Source organism: Hemiscyllium ocellatum, chromosome 1, assembly GCF_020745735.1.
Source record: "Hemiscyllium ocellatum isolate sHemOce1 chromosome 1, sHemOce1.pat.X.cur, whole genome shotgun sequence".
In the NCBI taxonomy this organism is placed as follows: Eukaryota; Metazoa; Chordata; class Chondrichthyes; order Orectolobiformes; family Hemiscylliidae; genus Hemiscyllium; species Hemiscyllium ocellatum.
Genome location: NC_083401.1, coordinates 49,483,776 through 49,506,542, shown reverse-complemented (window position 1 = coordinate 49,506,542; position 22,767 = coordinate 49,483,776). Strand labels below are relative to the sequence as shown.

General features: G+C 39.7%; 1 protein-coding gene across 2 annotated transcripts; it reads right to left on the bottom strand.

Annotated features, from left to right (window-relative positions):
• Positions 1-1,824: 1,824 nt before the first annotated feature.
• grp (gastrin-releasing peptide) lies at positions 1,825-21,874 on the bottom strand. 2 transcript variants are annotated; one of them, XM_060829171.1, is made up of 3 exons: positions 21,767-21,874; positions 11,252-11,490; positions 1,825-1,896 (listed from the first exon to the last, which is right to left on the bottom strand). In XM_060829171.1, the coding sequence occupies exons 1-3, from the start codon at positions 21,807-21,809 to the stop codon at positions 1,843-1,845; spliced, it is 336 nt and encodes a 111-aa protein (XP_060685154.1). In that variant the 5' UTR covers positions 21,810-21,874; the 3' UTR covers positions 1,825-1,842. The 2 variants fall into 2 exon arrangements, with proteins under 2 accessions (XP_060685154.1, XP_060685144.1); XM_060829161.1 differs by lacking the exon at positions 21,767-21,874 and adding an exon at positions 21,373-21,603.
• Positions 21,875-22,767: the final 893 nt, after the last annotated feature.

The window sequence follows — 22,767 nt, the reverse complement described above, 5'->3', positions numbered from 1 at the left end:
ACATTTTGTGCATGCTACATGATACATGTTGTGGTCACATCTCACACTCTCTCTAATTTCGCCCTTTGTCGTGTGGTTCTATGAGATCCGTGTACAGTACTGTCAGGGGAAACCAGAATGTATGTGCTGGCATTCACTGATCAGTTAGAGCAGCTTCACGGCCACGCAGCTTAGCCTGAATATTGGTCCTGTCCATCTCAACCATCCTGGATACTGTGCGTTGAATCACTGCCATGAATCCATCTTCTTTGTATAAGTTTATAAGTTACAGATTCCTAACTGGGAAGGATGCCCATATAAAATTGTCAGCATAATTTGGCTCAATCTTGACAAAACGAACACGTTTATTACAAATTACTTAATAGTATTATAAACAGAGATTACACACACACACACACACACACACACACACACACCCCTACATGGGCCAATGAAAGCAGCTCTCAATTGTTTGTTGATTGCTGATGTGAAGGATATAATTCCTTGTTAAAGGAAGTTGGTCTTGTGTTTTTCTTTCTGCATCCAATAAATTAGTTCCTTCTTAGGGGTGATTATGCACTTTCCTTAACCTATGTTTTAAAATTGGCACAAAAGATGACATTTTGAGTTGAGCTGCATTTTGAGTTCAGCCCTTTTTGCCTGTCCAAGTCAGATTTGCTGGTGTCAGCCAGTGTGGCTGCCTCATTTGGGCAGGCTTGTTATCATGGTTAGGCTTAACCCCTAATATTTCAAACATTTAACAACAAGTCAGACTGTCTTTGGCTGATATTTCTCATGAGCAGATGGAAAAGTTTCATCCCTGACTCTATGAATGATTGTGCAAAGGAAAGCCTTGGTTACAAAGATGCTGGTTAACTGAAGAAAGGATTTGTATTATTCAGAGTTTGGAAAAAAATGTAGTTTTGTGAATACACTTGTTTCCTGTATTTGGTGTTTGCGCCCATGAATGTAATTGCAACAGGTTGACATGCTAATGAATATTTAGGAGTGCTAATGGATGCAGAAGAGCTCCCCAGCCATGAAGAAAGCCAACCCATTTGAAAGGTTCAGAGAACCTAACAGCAAAACCTTAACCTCCCATTAGGAAACTGAACTTTTGCCTCCCACCCAGCAGGTTTCCCCACCGACCCTTCCAAAATCTGTGAGTGTGCCTGGAAAATTATGTTGAGCTATTAGTATTCGAACCACTTCTCCAACCCTCTTTGTAACTTTGTCCATGTTCATGTACGTTGTAGGAGTCAATGCCTCAAGTGTTCTGTTTTTATTTCTGAGTGAAATTCTCTCAGCTAAATATGCAGCAATCATATCAACTCCAGTTCCAGCCAGGGAGATGACTATCAATTCTAGAGAATTATGTAATCCATTATTCCTCCTTTTGTATAAAATGAAAATACCTGTAATCATCTACAAAGCGACTGGAGAAAGCAGTGATGGTTCATATTCAGAATGTGCACATATGAATTCAGATATCATTGTTTATCATTCATTTCTCAATGGCTTTAGTTACTTTAACTATTGAAACTGACATGACATGGTTTAGAGTTTATTCTTATAATTCATAATGTAGCTGCAAACCAAAAGGTGAATGATTATAAAACATCAAAATAGTAAAATTATGATCTTTACGTTGGAAGACCTTCCCTAACAATGCTTATTTACATTAAAAACATCAAAACATAATCTGCTGTGTGAAAATCATTTAGTTAATGTTCAGAGGTACAAGAACATTCAGTTATTTTTAAACAAAAGCAATTTTATCCAGAATTTGGTACAGCTAAACACTTGAGAAAAGAACATAATAGTCTCTTTAGATTTGTTTCTGGCAGGATTGATATAATGTATTCAACTTGGGGTTTCATCCTTCAGCCTAGTCAATTGCAGAAGATAATCCACCATCTGTCAAAGAAGAAACATTGTCAATTAGCAAAACCCTTGTCATTATAATCATTTAATTAATTGAGAATTGTTTAAAAGCAACAAGATGAATATCTAATTATCATCGTATTATTCAATTGCTGGTGACACTGAAAAGATCAAAGTCAGAGTCTTCTGCAGCCTTCAGTAACACACTAGCCCTTTGCAGATCTCTGAAAGAAGGAAAAAAGGATGAGATCAGATTCTTTCCAAAGCGAATCACTCCACCTTTTGGCCAAATGGGAAATTTACACAATTACTCAATACAGAAACAACTCAATAACTTGAATCCTGACTTACTATGTAAAAAAGGCAATGATAAAAATAGAAAACTTAATGAAAAGATTATCTATATAATAAAAAAAATTGAATAGCTCTCACAATGGAATAAATTAAAATTAGAAGTATTCCAAATTGCTTTAATTCTTAGACATATATTGATGCCAAGAAATCAAGGATGTGTGTCTCCCACAGTGACCATGTACCACAGTTGTACAATGTATTCCATTCATGATGTGGCCAAACAGGTTGATTATGGATAATGGTAAAAGCGAGAACATTTCCTGGTCAGCCAGAACAAAGTAATACCTGAAGCACAAAACCTGCAATTTCTTGCCATAGGATGTACTCCATGGTAAGAATCCTTCTCATTTCAAGGAATTAGCAGAAGAAGGCAATTCATTCATGCAATATGAACTAAACACAACAATTTCAACATTTCCAGCATCTGTCTATCTCATTTGGATTAACACCGTATTCTAACCAATTGGGCACCTTCAATTTTGATGACTTTACCATTAGTGACAGCTCCTTTAGTGACAGCTCCGTCAGCTGTCTGGGCCTTAAGATTTAGAAATCCATTCCTGTGCCTTTCTGACTCTCTACTTTACTTTCCTGCTTTAAAGCTTTCCATAAAATCTGCCTCTTAGAGCAAGGTTTGAGTAATTTTTCCTGATATTTCTTACTGATGCTTAGTGTTATACTTTGTTCTGTTAAGCACTCTGGACTGCCTTGGGGTATTTTATTATGATAAAGGCGCTGCATAAGTTTAAGCTGTTAATATTGGTGCCTGCTATCAATACTAAACAAATGACTTTTGCAACATGATGACACAGCTGTGGCTAGAAACAGTTTGGGAAGAGTTGACATAATCAAATCAGGAACAGTAATGTCAGCAGTAAGGATCTGGAGTGGGACAAGGATCATTAGCTCTTGTGAAGGTTAGTGGGCACAATGTGAATGCCAAATGGAAAGATAATGTATTTGAAACAGGCAAGACTAAGTTGGAAGAAGCTTCCCAGATAGGAAAAAGAGAAAAGATGGTTTACGATGTAAATAGAAATATTGAAAAGAACCTTTCCTCAAAGTAAAAATACAACAAAAGAACTCAAGTTCACCCTACAGCACCAACCAATGGTCAATGTCTGCACTGCAGACAAACTGAAAACATTTTCCTTATCACACATGCTCTTATTTTGCTGGATTAAGCCAAGTGAGGGGTGTAAGGAAATTCTGACATGACACGACAGACTCAAGTATAGCAAACACATTACCTACGCATTGAAAATATGCAAGAGGAAAGAAGTTAGGGATCATTCCACTAAAGATCTGTTTCCCAAAGAAACCAACGAAAATGTTAGCAAGGGCTGGGCCTAAAGGGGATCGAATGACAACAGCATTTATTTGTACTTAATCATGGTGTTGTTGAAGCTGAACTCTGATACATGAGTTGTTGAGTTCATGATATCAATTAATACAGTTTCAGATAAAAGTGATGCATCGAGGTTGCCATGATGGGCTTTAACACAAACTCAAGTTCACCTGTGAAATGGAGCAGTCTAATAAGCTCTCTTTGTCGTTGTTCTAGTTGAAACATCTGAAATGGGTTCTGTATTGTGGTCTACTGAAAGCCTACCATTGCTGCTCAATATTGCTTAGTGGGATTTTTACACTTTTACATGCTATAAAATTGATCTTAGAAGCTCATGTTGCAATTAAGCTTGAGTCATCAGGTCCCTTTATATGCTTCATGCCAAGATACGACATATAACATGTATCGTGTGGAATACTGATGACCTAATCAGATCTTTGCTCGCTGGAACTCACATTAACTCATGAATGTGTCTAAGGCCATCAATATTTCACTGAGAAGTGCCCAGTCCACCTCAAATGGTCTCTCAAAAAATTAAGCAAGATGAAGCCATCCTCTTCACAATAAAGTAATGTTCTCTTTAAGCAGGAAGCTATCAAGTTGAAAAGATGAATATGTGATTTTCAGCATTTATGAGTTGCCAGCTATTGGGGCTTTTTGCCAAGTGACTGATGGATGTGTCAAACAGCATGTTCCTTTGGTTGTTTGCAACTGGCTGTGCTCAGCCTGCCTATGTTTACAAAATGGTAAAAACAATGACTGCAGATGCTGGAAACCAGATTCTGGATTAGTGGTGCCAGAAGAGTACAGCAGTTCAGGCAGCATCCAAGGAGCAACGAAATCGACGTTTCGGCCAAAAGCCCCTCATCCCGATGTGGTGTCCTCTACATTGGGGAGACTGGGCGCCTCCTAGCAGAGCGCTTTAGGGAACATCTCCGGACACCCACACCAATCAACCACACCGCCCCGTGGCTAACATTTCAACTCCCCCTCCCACTCTGCCAAGGACATGGATGTCCTGGGCCTTCTTCACCGCCGCTCCCTCACCACCAGACGCCTGGAGGAAGAACGCCTCGTCTTCCGCCTCGGAACACTTCAACCCCCGGGCATCAATGTGGACTTCAACAGTTTCCTCATTTCCCCTTTCCCCACCTCACCATGGTTCCAAACGTCCAGCTCAGCACTGTCCCCATGACTTGTCCAGACTGTCCTACCTGCCTATCTCCTTTTCCACCTATCCACTCCACCCTCTCCTCCCTGACCTATCACCTTCATCCTCTCCCCAACTCACCCATTGTACTCTATGCTACTTTATCCCCACCCCCACCCTCCTCTAGCTTATCTCTCCATGCTTCAGGCTCACTGCCTTTATTCCTGATGAAGGGCTTTTGCCCGAACGTCGATTTCACTGCTCCTTGGATGCTGCATGAACTGCTGTGCTCTTCCGGCACCACTAATCCAGAATACGTTTACAAAATTCAGACCATACTGAGAAAATATTCTGTCATCAGATAGTACTTACGAAACAGTACCAAGTGCCATGAATTATACTAACAGTTCAAACCTGTATATGGCCACAGATGGCTTCAGTATCTATGAAAGGTGCAGAACATTGTGCAAACATCAGTGAATATTTCCACTTCTGATGTTATGATGGAGGGAAGAGCATTGATAAAGCAATTCAAGATGTTTGGGTCTAGTGCACTACACTGAGGAATTCCTGGAGTTGCACCATCAGCCACAGGCCCCGTCCTGCAATTAGGCCCTTTATGACTTGGCCAGCTCAGTCAGAGCTACTCTTTGAAGTCCCCAACCCAAAGTTTACGGACTTTGGATGGTGGCCTCAAGGAAAGCCACTTCACATTTCCATCTCAGTACAAAACCCAAGTTATTCACATTGATATTGAAATAGAAACTTCACTAGTGTTGAACCATTTTAGAACTGGGTTGCAGTTTTTCCTAAAGGTATCACTGAAGCTCACAGACAAATTCAGTCTGCACCGATCTGAGAGATAGATTATGCAAAAAGAGAGAAGCAGCAAGTCTCTATCATTCATGATCTAACCAGTTGTTGTGGTCACATGGAGCAATAGGATAAGAAAAGAGGTTCTGCTTGTGCATTATGAACTGCTAAAGACTAAAACAGAAAGCAAAACCATGAAGGTTATAATCTCTGGATTGCTACCTGACCATAGGGTCAATAAGCTTCAGGAATTTAATGCATGGCTCAAAGCTAGGTGTGGGATAAATAGGTTTTGACTCATGGTGCACGCCATCAGAACTGAGGAAATTCGGGAGTTTGCTGTTGGGACAGTCTTCACTCGAATCATCCTGGAATCAGTTTGCATAAAGGTAAGAAATATCAAAGGTAAGAGGGCACTTGTAAAGTAGTTTGTAGGATCCCTAACAGTAACTACATTGTAGGAAGTGTATACATGGAGAAATAATGAGAGATTGAAAGACATATACTGTAATAAACATGAATGATTTCATTTTCATTTAGATTTTACAAATCAGATTGGCAAAGGTCGCCTAGAGGATGAGTTATTAGAGTGGGGTCACGACAATGTTATAGTCTAAGTACATTTTAGTTTCAACCAGGGAGTATATTATTTTAGATCTGGCAATGTGCAATGGGACAAGATTAATTAATGATCCCACAGTAACAGAGTTCCTTGGTGATAGTGACTATAACATGTTCAAGTTGACATTTCAGTTTGAGGGTGAGAAGATTGGGTCCAAGGCTAATATCATAGATCATAGAATCCCTACAATGTGGAAACAGGCCCTTCTTCCCAACAAGGCCACACCAATTCTCCAAACAGTAACCCACCCAGACCCATTCCCCTACCCAATTATCCTACATTTACCCCTGACTAATGTACCCAACAGGGGCACATTGAGGAAACCCACACAGACACTGGGAGAATGTGCATACTCCACACAGACAGTCACCCAAGGTTGGAATCGAACCCGGGTCCCTGGCGCCGTGAGCCATGGTGCCACCCAGTTAAGTTTGATATCTTAAACTTAATTGCATGCCATTCTAATGATACGAGATGAATGAAGTAAATAGAGAAGATAGGTTAAAAAGCAGGAGAGTAGATGAATTATAGCCAACATTCTGAAAGTGTAATCAAAGGTATATTTCATTGAGAATGAAAGATTCTTTCAGAAAAATGCACCCTCTTGATTAACAAAAGGTAGCATCAAATTGAAAGAAAAATATAGAAATCTGCAAAGATCAGTCATTGATGGGTCAGGTAATTGGGTAAGTTTCAGAAATCAACAAGGAATCATGAAAATAAATTAAGGAGGGAGAACCAAGAGCATAAGAGGTAGTCAGCTAGATATATCAAAGGTTCCCACACAAAATAAAAGCTCATGGTGTAGGTGTAAAATATTAATTTGAACAGATGATTTGCTAGCCCATGGCTAAAGAAAGACTGTAACGTTCACCATAAGTTCAACTTTAGTTCTTTAATTTTCTACTTTGTACTTAAGTTTTGTATCCAAGATGGTGCTGAGAATGGTGACTTTCACTGTACTTGTGTATCCCTGTACTTGAGAATATGTGATAATAAAACCTAATTTTAATTCTAAAAGGAAACAGACATTAGGGATAAATTAGTCTTTTTCAGACTTGCGAGCCACAGGGTCAGTGCTAGGGATCCAACTACTTATAATATATAACAAGGTCTTGGATGAACACACCGTTACTAATTTTGTTTGTGACACCAAGATTGGTAGAAAACTAAGTACATAAAGAGTCTATGAAAGGATTTAAACAGGTTAAGTGAAAGGACATAAATTGACAGAGGAAGTATAATGTAGGAAGATGTGAACTTGTCCACTGTGGCAGGAAGAATGAAAAATTAGAGCCAGACAAAAATATTGTCTGAATGGAGAGAAATTGTAGAATTCTGTGGTGTGCAGAGCTAGGGAATGACAAAAGGTTGTTTTTTCGGTGCAGCAAGTGATTCAGAATGCAAATGGAATGTTAAGATTTATTGTAAGGAGAATGGAATATAAAAGTTGGGAACTTTTACTGCAACTATACAGGGCTTTAGTGAGACTGTATCTGGGGTACTGGTTTGATCTAAAAATGTGTTGCTGGAAAAGCGCAGCAGATCAGGCAGCATCCAAGGAGCAGGAGAATCGACGTTTCAGGCATGAGCCCTTCTTCAGGAAGAGCTCATGCCTGAAACATCGATTCTCCTGCTCCTGACCTGCTGCGCTTTTCCAGTAACACATTTTCAGCTCTGATCTCCAGCATCTGCAGTCCTCACTTTCTCCTACTGGTTTGATCTGTTTACTCTAGGATATAACTGGATTAGAAGAAGTCCAGAGGAAGTTCTTATCGTGATGCCTATGATGCAGGTGCTTTCTCATAAGGGAATTTTGAACAGGCCAAATCACTGAAGTTTAGAAGAATGAGAGATGATCTTATTGAAGCATATAAGATCCTAAGCAATTGAAAGGGTGTATGTTGAGAGAATGCTTTTCATTATTGGAGAGTCTAGAAACAGGGGACATACTTTTAAAGAATTGCAGTCTGCCATTTAAGACCATAAGGAGAATTTTATTTTCTTTCAAAGAATTGTTAACCTATGGAATTCTCTTCCCCAGACAGCAGAGGGGGTTGAATAATTGAGTACATTCAAAGTTGAGTCAGATAGATTTTTGATCAATAAGGGAGCCCAAGGTTATGGGGAACCGACAAGAAGGTTGAGTTGAGGCTGCAGTCAAATTGGCCATAATACTATCAAATGGCAGATAGGGGCTGAAAGACCTACTTTTATTATTAATTGTAAAGTTCTTTTATTCTTAGACAGGAGAAGACACATGATTTGAGGGGGCTGTGATATTTCTTTTGATATTAGAAGAGGCAAGTAAAGGTAGATTGCTGCAAAGTAAAGGTTAAGATAAAAAGGATGTGGGTGATTCTGGATGGAGTTAAAATTGAGAAAGAAGGTATCAGTCTAAATGGTTGCATTTAAAGCTCATATATCATGGGACCATATAAATTACTAAGGTAAGCAAAGGTGGAAATGGTGGGTACTTTGGCCTTCACCTTCCAATTCCCTTTTGAGGGCACAATTTCAAATTTTTAGGTGATGCAGACCTAGGATTGTATCAATAGGTTTCAAGAGAACATGAACAGAGTGGTGGAATGGATGAACAAATGGCAGATGAGATTTAATGTGTGGAGTGTGAAATGTTATTCTTTGCAAGGAAGAGTGAGGTTAGGCATTACAAAATAAAAGTAAATTTCCAAAATGTGGTCAGGTGCAGAGGTACTTTGACTCTTACAAGAAATCCGTAAAGGTGGCAGAGCAAGCTAAAAGAAATTGCTCAATAAAACATCTGGAATCCTGGGTTTTATAAATAAAGGCATAGAGGACAAGGAAGTAATGGTAAGCATTTATATAAAAAGAAATTGGTTCAGCCTCAAGTAGAGCACTGTGTGTGATTCTGGAAATCACATTTTAGAAAAGATCTGAAGACTAGATTGGCAGTAGTGCTGAGAACTAAAGGACACTAATTTAAGTTAAATGGCAAAAGAATCAAATGCAACAAGGGAGGAATGTTTTGATACAGTGAATGGTTAAGGTCTGGAATTTGTTGCCTGAGAATTTAGTGCATGTAGATTCAATTGTAGTTTTGAAAAGGAATTCTAATTATCAAGGAGAAAAAAAACTGCATGGCTACAAGGAAAGGGCATTTGCAAGAATGGACACGTGGGACCAAATGGTCTCCTCTGAGTGAACCATTCAATGAAACACCAAAATTAGTCTCAGGAGGGATCAATTATTTTTGCCTATTGTAATTCTGGAAGACATAGCAAGAATTGTCATCAGCTATCTGCAGCTGGGAATTTTTGAATACTCATCAGCTCTGAGGGTTTACATGCACCACGCAGATATACAGGTTCTTGTCTCCTCAGGGACATTTAGGAAGGAGCAACAAACACTGGTCTTACTAATGACGGTCATATTTCATGAAATAACTTTTTAAAAACTTTTCAAAAACACATTGGTTTGAATTCTCAGCGTAGCCTCCCTAAGTAGGTTTGCTCACTGAGCTAGAAGGTACAAACCTAACTCAGCCAGCAAACCTAATCCAGAACCTCAACCTAAGCTGCAAATCTTCTCAAAACTCAATAGCATCTCTAAGTCTGGCAACCTTATTCATCTTCGTAATTTCAGCAATCCTTCAATTCTGGTCTTTTGTATATCCCTAATTTCCCTCCCTCCACCACTGAAAGCCATGACTTCAGATGGGGAGATGTGCTTTTAAATCTGTCCTCATACATTCTGTTACATTTGAAATGACATTTTATGTTGTAACACATGGGTATGCCACAATTCTGATCACCCAGGAATTTCAGCCACAAAGAGTTTTATGTTGGTGCTTAATAATTTAAATACTTAGCTGTAAAATTTTGGCAGGGATTGTCTGCCATTCCACTGTAACCTTTTCAAGTTTCACAGACACACCAGTAAAACAATATAAACAGTTCCACCGATTTTCCACTCTAGGCAGGCTCATGAGAGAAATTGTTTCCAGTGTTTCTTCTTATCAATACTCTTCCTATTTTAAGAGTGTACTATTGTACCAGAAGCTCCTGACATTTATTTCTTATTTTGTGATTTATAAAAAAATTCAATCATTTTCTTAGCAGGGAAATAAGACTGAGTATCATTGAAGCTCGATACTGTTGAAATTTGATGTTCCCTTTTTTTCTGATCTGTGATGGCTCTACCACTCTCTATCCCTCTAATCTCTGGCAGCCTCACTTATCTTTGCAATCTTGACCATCTTTTGATTCTTGTGCATCCCTGATGTTAATCACCCGACCATTGGCAGCCATGAATGCAGCAGTCTTGGGACTGAGCTCTGGAATTCCCTTTCTAAATCTTTCTGGCTCTCCGACTTTGTTTCCTCATGATACTTCTCAAAACCAACTTCTTGGTTTTTTCTTTATTCGTTCTCAGAATGTGGGTGTCACTGACTTGGCAGCATTTATTGCCCATCGCTAATTGCGCAGAAGACAGTTAACCAACCTTTTCGTCATTTGTCTAAATATTTGCTTATCAAATTGCTCTAACTCCTTAAAGCATCTTGAGACCTCTTACTACTTTAAAGGAATTATATAAATCCAAATTGTCATTGACTGCTGTCATTATACATTTCACAGCTATAACTTTGATGGAGTGCATCATAAAAAATGTTATTTTACAGCATCTAAATCAAAATTGCTCTTCTTCCTCCAATATTCTCCATCGCCTTCCTAATGGAAAAACATATTTCTGTAGACATTACCATTTCTAGTACCCAACAAAATAAACACTTTCTATGTCTTAACTACATTCTGGTTGTTGTTATTCTGCTATTCCCAAATAAGTGGCAGCATTGCCAGCAGGCTGTGCTTCTACTCAAACTTTCCAGCAGCAGTTAATATATAGTAATCAGGAACCAATATTCTAAATGAGTTCATCAATCTAGTTCAGGAAGGATGGAACACTTGTGTGTTAATGTCTTCAGTGTGATCATCCAACTTCCAATTATCAGTGATTAAAGTACTGATATTTTTGCCCTGTATGATTAGTTACTTTTTTTTTGCTAAGCAATCCCTTAGGTGAGTTTTCTCTGTTTATTGCAAAGTGGATTTTGTATACTTACCTCTTGGACGTCATTGTCAGTTGTCTGCCATGGCTTCTTGGTAAATCTTGGAAAGTATTCCTTTGTTGGCTGAATCTTTCTGGATGTGACTCCTTCCCACAAACGTAAGAAATCCTTGGCCAGCTCAGCCCATTGCAAATTACCTTCTGTTTGCTTGGCGTATTCTGAGAGAGCCATGTTGTCACTGCTGGCATAGCCAAAAAGGCCGTCGTCAATGCTTTTCTTCCCCATCAAATGACCTTAAAATCAAGAAGATTAACACTAAATTTGAAGTATAGTACCATATAAGCATGAGAGGAGGGATTGTTTTTAATTAGAATTACTTTGGCTTCAACGGCTCTCTGGAAAGATCGTCCACCAGAAGCAACTGTGAACATAGAATATGTCTGCACTAATATTTCATTTCATTCATTCACAGGATGTGAGTATCTCTGGCTAGATCAACAAAACCAAGAAGATTGATAAATGTAGAATGTTAAAAAGGCTTTAGTAAAGTCTTTGACAAGGTTCCGCATGGTAGATAACGTGGGATTCAGAGAGAGCTTACCAATTAGATACAAAATTGTCTTGATGGTAGAAGACAGGGGCGGGGTGAGGGGGGGTGGAGTGGAGGGTAATATTTCAGACTGGAAGCCTGTGACCAGCAGTGTTCTGCAGAGATTGGTGCTGGGTCCACTTATGTTTGTAATTTATACAAACAATTTGGATGAGAATTTTGGGGACATAGTTTCTACTTTTGTGAATGACACCGAAATTGGTGGTATAAGTTGACAGTGAAGATAGCTATCTAAGATTACAAAGGGATCTTGATCAATTGGCCCAATGGGTTGAGGAATGACAGTTGGAGTTTAATTTGAGTAAATGTGAGGTATTGCATTTTAGTAAAACAAACAATGGCAAAATTTATACAGTTAATCGTAGGGTCCTGGATAGTGTTGTCAATCTGCTAGAGAGAACAAGGGGTTCAGATGCATAGTTCTTTGAAAGTTGCATCACAGGTAGACAGGATGATTAAGAAGGCATTTAGCATATTTGCCACGGAGTGTAAGATTTAGGACATCATGTTGAGGTTATCCAGGATGAGGCCACTTTTGGAGTACTGTGTACAGTTCTGGTCGCCCTATTGAAGGACGCATTTGATTAAATTGGGACAGTCCAGACTTGATTTACCAGGAGGTTGCGAGGTCTGGAGGGTTTGAGTTAAAGAGATAGGCTGGATTGGCTGAGACTTTTTTCACTGGAGCATTGGAGTTTAAGGAGTGACCTTACGGAGGTTTATAAAATCATGAGGGGCATGGATAATGTGAATATCAACCATCCTTTCCCTATGGTGGCTAAGTTCAAAAACTCAGGCGCATATTTTTAAGGTGAGAGGAGACAAAATTTGAAAGGAACCTGTAGGGTAACTTTTTAACATAGTAGATGGTTCGTGTGTGGAATGAACTACCAGAGGAACTGGTAAATGCAGAGACAGTTAAAATATTTAAATGACATTTGGAAATGCACATGAATTGGAAAGATTTAGAGGGATTTGGGCCAAATGCAGACAAGTAGGATTAGCTTAGTTTGGAAAGCTTGGCAGGGATGGACGAGTTGAACCAAAGAGTTTCCATGCTATATTACTTTATTAAATGCCCACCCCTAATTGTCCAGAGAACTGTTGAGTCAACCACATTGCCGTGAGTCTGACATCACATGTAGGCCAGACAGGGTTTCCTTCCTTAAAAGACATTAGTTAATCAGATAGGCTTTTCCCAATAATCAACAATGGTTTCATGGTCACCATTAGTCTCTTAACTCCAGACTCCAATTGAATTCACCATTTGTCGTGGGACTTGAACGTAGGTCTCCAGAACATTCCCTGGATCTCTGAGTTAATAGTCTAGCAACAATACCACTAGGCCGATGTCTCCCCCTTAATATGGATGATATACTAAATTTGATAACAAATGTTGCACAATGTATTTCACATTATTTTCATTCAGCATTATTGCCAGAATGTTTTTTTTCAAACAGCCAGGATTCTTTTGGTTGGTGCTGAAAATTTAAAGCTTCATGTTAGTCTTTTCAGTTGATGTTGGGCCATTGAGACACTTTGCAGTCATTTCAAGTTCCACCAAAAAGTCCAATTCAAGCTGGTGTTAAAGTATGACAGTGCCTTTTCTATCAAAAATGTCCTTATAGTCGAAAGACGTATACAATAACAGGTGACAACACCGTTCTCAGGATCCTGGAACTCCTTGGATTAAATTCTTGGAATATAATTAAACATCATTAGCTACAAAATGATTAAGTATTTTTAACATTCTAATGATGCACTACTCCATTGTATACCTATGAAGGTCAAGTTGCAACAGTGTTATAGTCCTTGAATTGTCATTGCCCAGTTCCTTCTAAAAGGTTGACTGAAATAATGCCAAAAACTCAAAAATCAAATTTTGTCAAAAAATTAATTAATGAGATATGAATGTCTCTGAAATGACTAATACTTTTGCCCAGCTCTAATTATCCTTGCAAAATGATGATGTTCTGCCTTATTGAACTTTGTAGTCTATGTAGTGTTGCTATTGCCTGTCTGTGAGGAAGTTCCTAGATTCAATTCAGTTTACAGTGAAGGAACGGTAATACAATTCCAAGTCAAGCTGGTATGCCACTTGATGGGGAACTTGCAAGTGTTGTTAAATGTGTCTGTTGTTCTTGTTTTTCTCAGTGGTAGAGTTCACAGATTTGAAAGAGCTATTGAAGGAGATATGATCAATTGCTGCAGTGCATCTTATAGATGGTAGACATTACTGCCATTGTGCACAAGTTATGGAGGCAATAAACATATAAGATGGTGGATGGTCTGACAATCAACTGGTTTCACTTTACAGGATGATGTAGAACTTGACAGTTGTTGGAGTTGCTTTAACCTGGGAAAATTGATATTCCTTGTAAGTAGTGGATAGGGATTGGGGATTCAAGATTTACAGTGCATAAATTATTGCTGAATTCTCAACTTCTGATCTGTCACTGTATTTATTTGGCTGGTCCGGTTAAATTCCTAGCCAATGGCAATGCTGATAGTGATCGCATTGCAGTTTTATATCATGGGAAGATGGTTCAATTTCCATTTTTTTGAGATGCATATTGCCTTGCACTTGTGTGCTGTGAATGCTACTTTCCATGTAGCATAGATCCTTTCCAAGTCTTATTCCAGGCTAGCAAAGGCTGCTGCAGTATCGGAGGAGCTGTGAATGATATTGATTCATTATTGAATAATCATGGAACATCTACTCTACTGAATTTGTTCACATGTAAGTCACTGATGAAGTATGTAAAAATGTCCAGGTTCATGACACTAACCTGATGAATTCATGTAACAATGTCCCAGGGCTGATACATGACTCCTATAACCATCTTTCTTTGTGCTAGTATGATTCCAAGCAGTGCTGAGTTTTCTCACAGTTGCCACTGACTTCAATTTTGCCTAGGCTTCTTAATGCCAAATTCAGTTAAATGCGGCCTCAATATCAAAGGCAAGCAGTAACAATTCACCTCTGGAATTCAGCTCTTTTGTTCAAATTTGGAGCGGGGTTTACCAACTTAATAGAGCTCTTTGAAGAAGTGACCAAGTTGATAGATGAAGGAAGGGCTGTTGATGTCATATGCATGGACTTTAGCAAGGCTTTTGATAAGGTTCCCCATTGTAAACTAACAGAGAAAGTGAAGTCACATGGTGTGCAGGGTGTTCTAGCTAGGTGGATAAAGAACTGGTTGAGCAACAGGAGACAGAGAGTCGTAGTTGAAGGGAATTTCTCAAAATGGAGAAAGGTGACCAGTGGTGTTTGTAATATACATAAATGATTTGGAAGAAGGCACTGTTGATATGATCAGCATGTTTGCAGATAATATGAAGATTGGTGAAGTAGCAGAAAGCATAGGGACTGTCAAAGAATACAGGAGAATATAGATTGATTGGCGAGTTGGGTGGAGAAGTGGCTGGTGGAGTTCAATTCAAGCAAATGTGAGGTGATGCATTTTGGGAAGTCTAATTCTAGAGCAAATTATACAATAAACGGAAGAGCCTTGGGAAAAGTTGATGAGCAGAGAGATCTCGGAGTTCAGGTCCATTGTACCCTGAAGGTAACTGCACAGGTAGATAGAGTGGTCAAGAAGGTATATGGTATGCTTGCCTTCATCCGACAGGATATTGAGTATAAGAGCTGGCAGGTCATTTTAACATTGTACACGATGTTGGTTCGGCCGCATTTAGAATACTGTATACAGTTCTGGTTGCCACATTACCAAAAGGTTTTGGAGAGGGTGCAGAGAAGGTTTACGAGGATGTTGCCTGGTATGGAAGGTGCTAACTATGAAGAGAGGTTGAGTAGGTTAGGTTTGTTTTCATTAGGAAAAAGGAGACTGAGGGGGGACCTGATTGAGGTCTACAAAATCATGAAGGGTATAGACAGGGTGGATAGAGACAAGCATTTTCCCAGGGTGAAGGATTCAATAATGAGAGATTACACTTTCAATGTGAAAAGTGAAAAGTTTCAGGGGATACACACGGCAAGTACTTTACACAGAGGGTGGTAGGTGTCTGGAACACATTGCCAGCAGAAGTAGTAGAAGCAGGCACGGTAGATTCATTTAAGATTCGTCTTAAACACATGCATCAGTTCTAATGGTAGGTGGTCTTTACATTAAATGCATGAATAGGTGGGGAGCAGAGGCATACAGATGCTTAGGAATTGGGCGACAGGTTTAAACAGTAGATTTGGATTGGCTCAAGCTTGGAGGGCCAAAGAGCCTGTTCCTGAGCTGTAAGTTTTCTTTGTTCTTTGTTATGATGAAGTCTGGAGCTGACTGGGTCTTGCAGAGCCCAAAATGAGGCTAAGTGAGTAATTGAGTAAGTGACACTTGATAGCATTATCAATGACAACTTCTACCAGTTCACTGAGCAATGAGAGTCAATTTTGGAGCAATGATTGGTCATTTAATTTGTCCCCTTTTTTATGGACAGGACAGATCTAGGCAAATTATCCATTTTGGTTAGATACCAGAGTTGTAGCAGCACTGGAACAGATTCAGATCAGATCAAAATTCTGAAGTCCACCTACATTGGGACATCAATAGTGGTAGATTAGCAAACAACTAACCTGAGGAGGAGACTCCACAAACATCTTAATGCTTAATGAAGGCAAAGGCAAGCTCATAAGTGCAAAGACAATGATATGGCATTTGCAACTACCTTCAGCCAGAAGTGTCAAGAGGATGATTCATATTAGCCTCCTCCTTAAGTATGCAGCATCATGGATGTCAGTGTTAAGTCAATTGAATCACTCCTTAAAATTGCTGAAGGGACTGGATACAGTTCTAATGGGCTCTGACAACAACTTACTCAAGATAAACAATGTAAACCTTATCTCCAATATACAGCATTTTATGTAAAGCAGTCTTATTTCTTCAAATGCACAGCAGTTGCTCAGCATTGAAAGAAAGGTTTATGTTCTGTTCGAACTCTTCAGCTGAATTGCCTGTTGGAAATTTCCAGCATTATTTCTTTTTATTCAGAATTCTCAGCAGTCCTGATTTGTTTCTAATAATGTTCTTCCTTTTGCATATGAGGTAAATCATGTTTTATTCTAGTTATAAGCAGCCAGCTGTAAACACTCCATATTATGTTTATCAACAAATGGAAATGTTTTATCTTGATACATGCATCAGTTCGAATGGTAGGTGGTCTTTACATTAAATTATGAACTATGAAAATTGCTTAGTTGGGCTACAAGCATTTCAGTACTGGGGAGGCAATGACCAAGTGGCATTATTGCTGGACTATTAATATAAAGAGGAGAAAGTGAGGACTGCAGGTACTGGAGATCAGAGCTGAAAATGTGTTGCTGGAAAAGCGTAGCAGGTCAGGCAGCATCCAGGGAGCAGGAGAATCGACGTTTCGGGCATGAGCCCTTCTCCAGGATTCCGAAACGTCGATTCTCCTGTTCCTTGGATGCTGCCTGACCTGCTGCGCTTTTCCAGCAACACATTTTCAGTATTAATCTAAAGGTAATGTTCTGGGGACCTGTGGTCAACCCTGCCATGTCAGATTGTGGAATTTAAATACAATAACAAATCTGAAGAATCTAACTATTACCATGCAACACTTGTCCATTGTCAAGAAAACAAAATCCCATCTGGTTCACGAATATTCTTGTGAGAAGGCAATCTATTAACCTGACCTGATTTGGCCAACATATGACTCTAGACCTAGCAGTGGTTGAATTTCAACTGCCCACTGGGCATTTAAGGCTGGGCATATCCAGAAGCCCTACATTCAGTGAATAAATAATAAGTAACAGTCCCACAGTACTGTTTCAGTTCTGCTCTCAAGTTGATCGTCTTTGCTCTAGCATTATAATTCATAGCTGGAGTTAAACAAATACAGTCCAAATGCAGTGCCTTCTGACAATCATTGCAAAATTTCTGACAAGATTATCCATGGTAATGATAACATTATTCATTTCTTGTCAGTTGCATCATTACTGTATTCAGTGTGTCTGCTATAAGTTCCCGATTGACTTCTTTGGAACAAAAAAAAATTATAAAATATCTATCATATCTTCAGGTCATTCCAAAGTGCTCCACACTTTTGAAACGCTGATATGTCCAAGAGCGTGATAAGCATACCAAACATCACAGCAAGAGACATAGCCAACTAATTTATTTTGGTGGCTTTGGGTGAGGGGATTCAGAACAAACATAGTATTCAGAAATGTAATGTCCTCAAGGCTATATGGGGAAAGGAGAAGGTTAATGTTATTTGGATAGAAGATTAGCTATGATCATACTGAATGGTGGACCAGGCTCAAAGGGTTGAATGGCCTACTCCTGTACTGTTTCTATGTTTGTGTGACCATCTCAGATAATGCCCCTGTGAAGACATAGTCATTTGACAGAACACCTCATAACCAGAACTTTCTGACAAGCACAGAACTGGCGGTGAGATGGGCACAATCTGTCAGATCTTTCATGCATGCTCTCTAAGGTGTCATATGCTGCCCTTGAGATGGCTGTGGTGGTGAAGAGACACGACACATCTCCTCCTGGAACGTGCCTTTTCAAATAACATCTGGAGAGAGAAGCAATCATTTTTATTGTGATTCATGCTGAACATCTCTGTGTTATAGGATTCTGTGTTCTAGGGATTTTTCACAGGAGCACAAACCAAGACAAACATTGACTACATTTGGAGGGCCATCAAATCAGAGAAAGACACTCTTTGACATGCCCAAACCCTGTTGGTCTTCCAGGGCAAACAGTTCATGTTGACTGAGTGTTATGGACTGGTGCATTCCAAGGAGCAAAACTATGTGCTGACAGACACACTAAAGATTGGAGGAGCTGTCACAAAGGAACAGCAAGAAAAGGCCTCCATCTGAGGCCTTTTTGCTTTGATATCCTAAGGGTCTGCTAACTATAACACCATGTCACTTGTATAAAAATGCATATATTTCTTGTTGTATTAAATAAATGTTCCAAAGTTGCATTTGGATGGAGGCACCTAAGAGTAAAATAATCAATTGAAAGGGTAAAATTTTTATTGTATTTTCTATAAAGTCTGACTTGTGAAGAAGGCGATTAGTATGCTTTCCTTTATTGGTCAGAGTATTGAGTACAGTAGTTGGGAGTTCATGTTGTGGCTGTACAGGACATTGATTAGGCCACAGTTGGAATATTGTGTGCAATTCTGGTCTCCCTCCTATCAGAAAGATGTTGTGAAACTTGAAAAGGTTCAGAAAAGATTCACAAGGATGTTGCCAGGGTTGGAGGGTCTGAGCTACAGGGAGAGGCTGAACAGGCTGGGGCTGTTTTCTCTGGAGCATCGGAGGCTGAGGGGTGGCCTTATGCAGGTTTATAAAATTATGAGGGGCATGGATAGAATAAATAGACAAAGTCTTTTCCCTGGGTTCGGGGAGTCCAGAACAAGAGGGCATATGTGTAGGGTGAGAGGGGAAAGATATAAAAGAGACCTAAGGGGCAATGTTTTCACGCAGAGGGTGGTATGTGCATGGAATGAGCTGCCAGAGGAAGTGGTGGAGGCTGGTACAATTGCAACAGTTAAGAGGCATTTGGATGGGTATACGAATAGGAAGGGTTTGGAGAGATATGGGCTGGGTGCTGGTATGTGGGACTAGATTGGGTTGGGATATCTGGTTGGCATGGACGGGTTGGACCAAAGGGTCTGTTTCCATGCTGTACATTTCTATGACTCAATGATATATTTTGTCAAGTGATTTTACATAATTTATGAATAAGATATATTGTGAAAAAAAATGGCTTTAAGAATTGTAACAAAAATGCAGAAAGACCAAATTTTCACCACAGTATATTTGTGTGGCATTAATCCAGACTACACTGACATATATAAGTACAATTTATGAGACACAATTCACAATTCATCGAAAGAATCTACATATCGTTTTAATTGAGAGATCAACGGGGGGGGGGGGGGGGTGTTCAATCCAGCACTGGTACTATTTTGACGGTTAGTTTAATCGGCGAGATAGTCGTGCTGCAGACTCCTGCATTGTGGTTCAGATCAAATGGTTGCTATAAATATAAACAAAAGATGGCGCAAGACGCTCATCAAAACAAAAATGGAATCACGGAGTGAAACTGTGTCGTCCTTTGGGTTCAGATTTTTATTTTTAAAACGAGGGCCTGATAATATGTAAAATCTGTGATTCACATGACTGATAAAGCAGAATTGCAACTGCACGCTTCAGAGTTCGAACTGTTCTGCTGACAGGTTCCCGGATTTCGGAAATGTGGTCTGAATGCAGGACATTGGAAGGAAAGCTTGTAAAATTCATTTTACACGGGTGTAATTGAAAGCTTATAGTTTGTTAATATGCTGGTGATCCGTGGCCCCAATTCTCTTACTAGCATAACCTAGCTTAGCAACGCAAAGGTATACGCTATTTTTATAAATTGTAACTCAGTCGGTATTTCGTGTTTGGGTGGTTCTGTATCTATCCTGCGTTTCTCTTTAGACTGCCACTGAAATTACTAGCGTACTAGTTGAGGTATTGGGGGTGTGGGAAAGAGCGGCTACTGGAGGCGGTGAAAGTTCTGACTGCAAACTGGAATTCCTAGACAGGGAAAGAACAATGGCAAACCGCAAGCCTACAGTAAACGATGGCTTTGTTTCACTCTGGAATATGCCTCTTTTTCCTTGCTGTATTCATCACTCCGAAAGGAGGACAAACTTTTATTTTCATTGCAAACTAGAAAAGGGACGAGGTAGATTTAGCATTGTCTGCTGTCCAACAGATTGCAGCGGACAGATCATTGGGTCTTGAGGCCTCTTAGATCTTGGATATATTGGCATTTTGTTCGCGTTAGTTTGCCTCTGGTCGGATTGAGGTTTCTACTAAAGACTTTTCCGAGTTTCCTTTATGGGAAAGGCGAAAATATTGCGGATGCTGGAGTTTCTCGAGCATTTTGTATTTTTTTTTATTTCCGATTTTACTTATTCCGCTGAATCCTTGGCACGGGTTGGAACCCCGAGTACAGAAGACATTCCGGTTAACAGGGTTTTTTGTGGGGGCAGTGCTGTGGAATCGCGATGTCTGGATCAGAAAGTTGCGGTCCCACCTCCCCCAGATAGGTATCATAACCTATCCAGACAGGCTGTTTAAGAATATCCACCCGGAGTTCGAAGGTTTGTTCCAATCGGACACCGAAATTTAAGAAATAATCCTAACGATTAACGGGGAGACAAACTGGTTTGCAAGTGAGCAAAAATAAGCGCACTATTATTCCAGTTTAGTAAAAGCACACGCGGAATAAAGCGCCGCCCGCCTGGTAGGGAAATAAAACACCTTCATTTTTTTTAAAAAAGCGCTTTGCACTTTTTAATACAGTCGAGGCGCCGGGTTCAATCCAGACACATAGTCCACCAATATTCAAGGCAGAAAGGCACTTTAACCATTGGCCAAGCGTTGACTGGTCTGGTTTCAGGGACGACAGTAAGGGATTCAATGTCCAATCTATCTCCTCACTGAACAGTCAATGTCTAGATTCGAGTACATTTGCACACGTCTACCAACAGTTGTAGCATTAAAGCGAATACTCACCCACCGCCCAATGACTGCCTCTGGGGAACATCTTGGACAAAGTGCCTTGATTTTCAACAGGAGCTGCGAGTCCATAGTGGACCTTAGAACATGCAACACTCAAAAGGATCAACGAAAAGAGCAAACGGTGTTTCCATAAAATAAATTCAGACCCCATTTCACAGTAGCAGCACACGTAACTCCCTCCCTTTCTCCCTTCTCTCCCTGTGTCTGCCTGGTCTGGGACTGCACTGAAACCGTCCGGAATGATTCAGAAGAAGCTTTTATCGCCCCCCCAACTCTTCACTTCCAATAGATGGCCCCTTGCTTGCCTTCAACTGTGAGTGCAATTTATATGAAACTATGACGAAATCATGGGGAGCTGACAAAATTAAACTAGCTGACGATCGCTTACGTGAATATTTTCGAATAGTATAAATCAAAGGTCGCGTTATCATCCATCTCTATTTTGGAGTGATTTATTCTGAGTTGTATCGCCCAGCACCGGATATGTTGGCATCATCCTTCCATGGGGGATACAGTTGTCGTTACTTTTGCAAATTGACCCAAATTCCTCTACAGTGCTGAAAGGAGGCAGTGCAAGAACACATGTGTTTTGTATATTTTTGGTTCAGTGCCCCTTAATACGTCCACAGTAAATAGTCATCAGTTTGTCGTCCCTTTTCCTAACAGCCTTGTATGTAATGGTGGCAACAAATGCTCACCAGGTGGCAAGCTGAGTTATCTGTACTTTTTAAAACAACAGCCCCTGTTTATTAAACATTCCTTCGGATTGTTAATGATAAACCAATCCCTCTTAACCCACGTTGTTGACAATATGCTTAAAATTTACCAACACCAGTAGCGGGAACCAAACAAATCCAAAAAGCTGAAAGCTTTCCTATCGCACCATAAATCACATCCTGTGGTGATTCTGTGGAGGGCCAGCCCACAGCCTTGTTCTCTGTTTAGAAAATAGATCTTGGATGTTTATTCTTTTTTTTGTCTTCATTATTTAGTTTATTCACATTTCCCAAAGCCTTGCAGATTCTTAAAAACAGCACTTCTTGTATTTTGCTTCAATTGACCTATTGTTAACATCCCCCTTATTTGTTTCTGTTTTACTTTTTCAGTCATTAATCCCCCTGTCTTCATCATCTGTCAGTCCTATTGTCCTAACATTGAAATGATGGTCCTGTTAACCGGCACAGGCACTGTGAGTTTACCTTTTGTATAGGACTTCGCGTAAGATCTAAGTTAACAATGTTTATTTTCACACTAATGCTATTCCGGATACTTATTAAAATAATAATATTTTTCGGAAGTTACATTTCGAGTGTGAGGAGTGGGATTACGCCCGAATGTAAACGATTACTGTCTCTCGTCAAAATCTTGCCATGTGATAATTTCAAATCA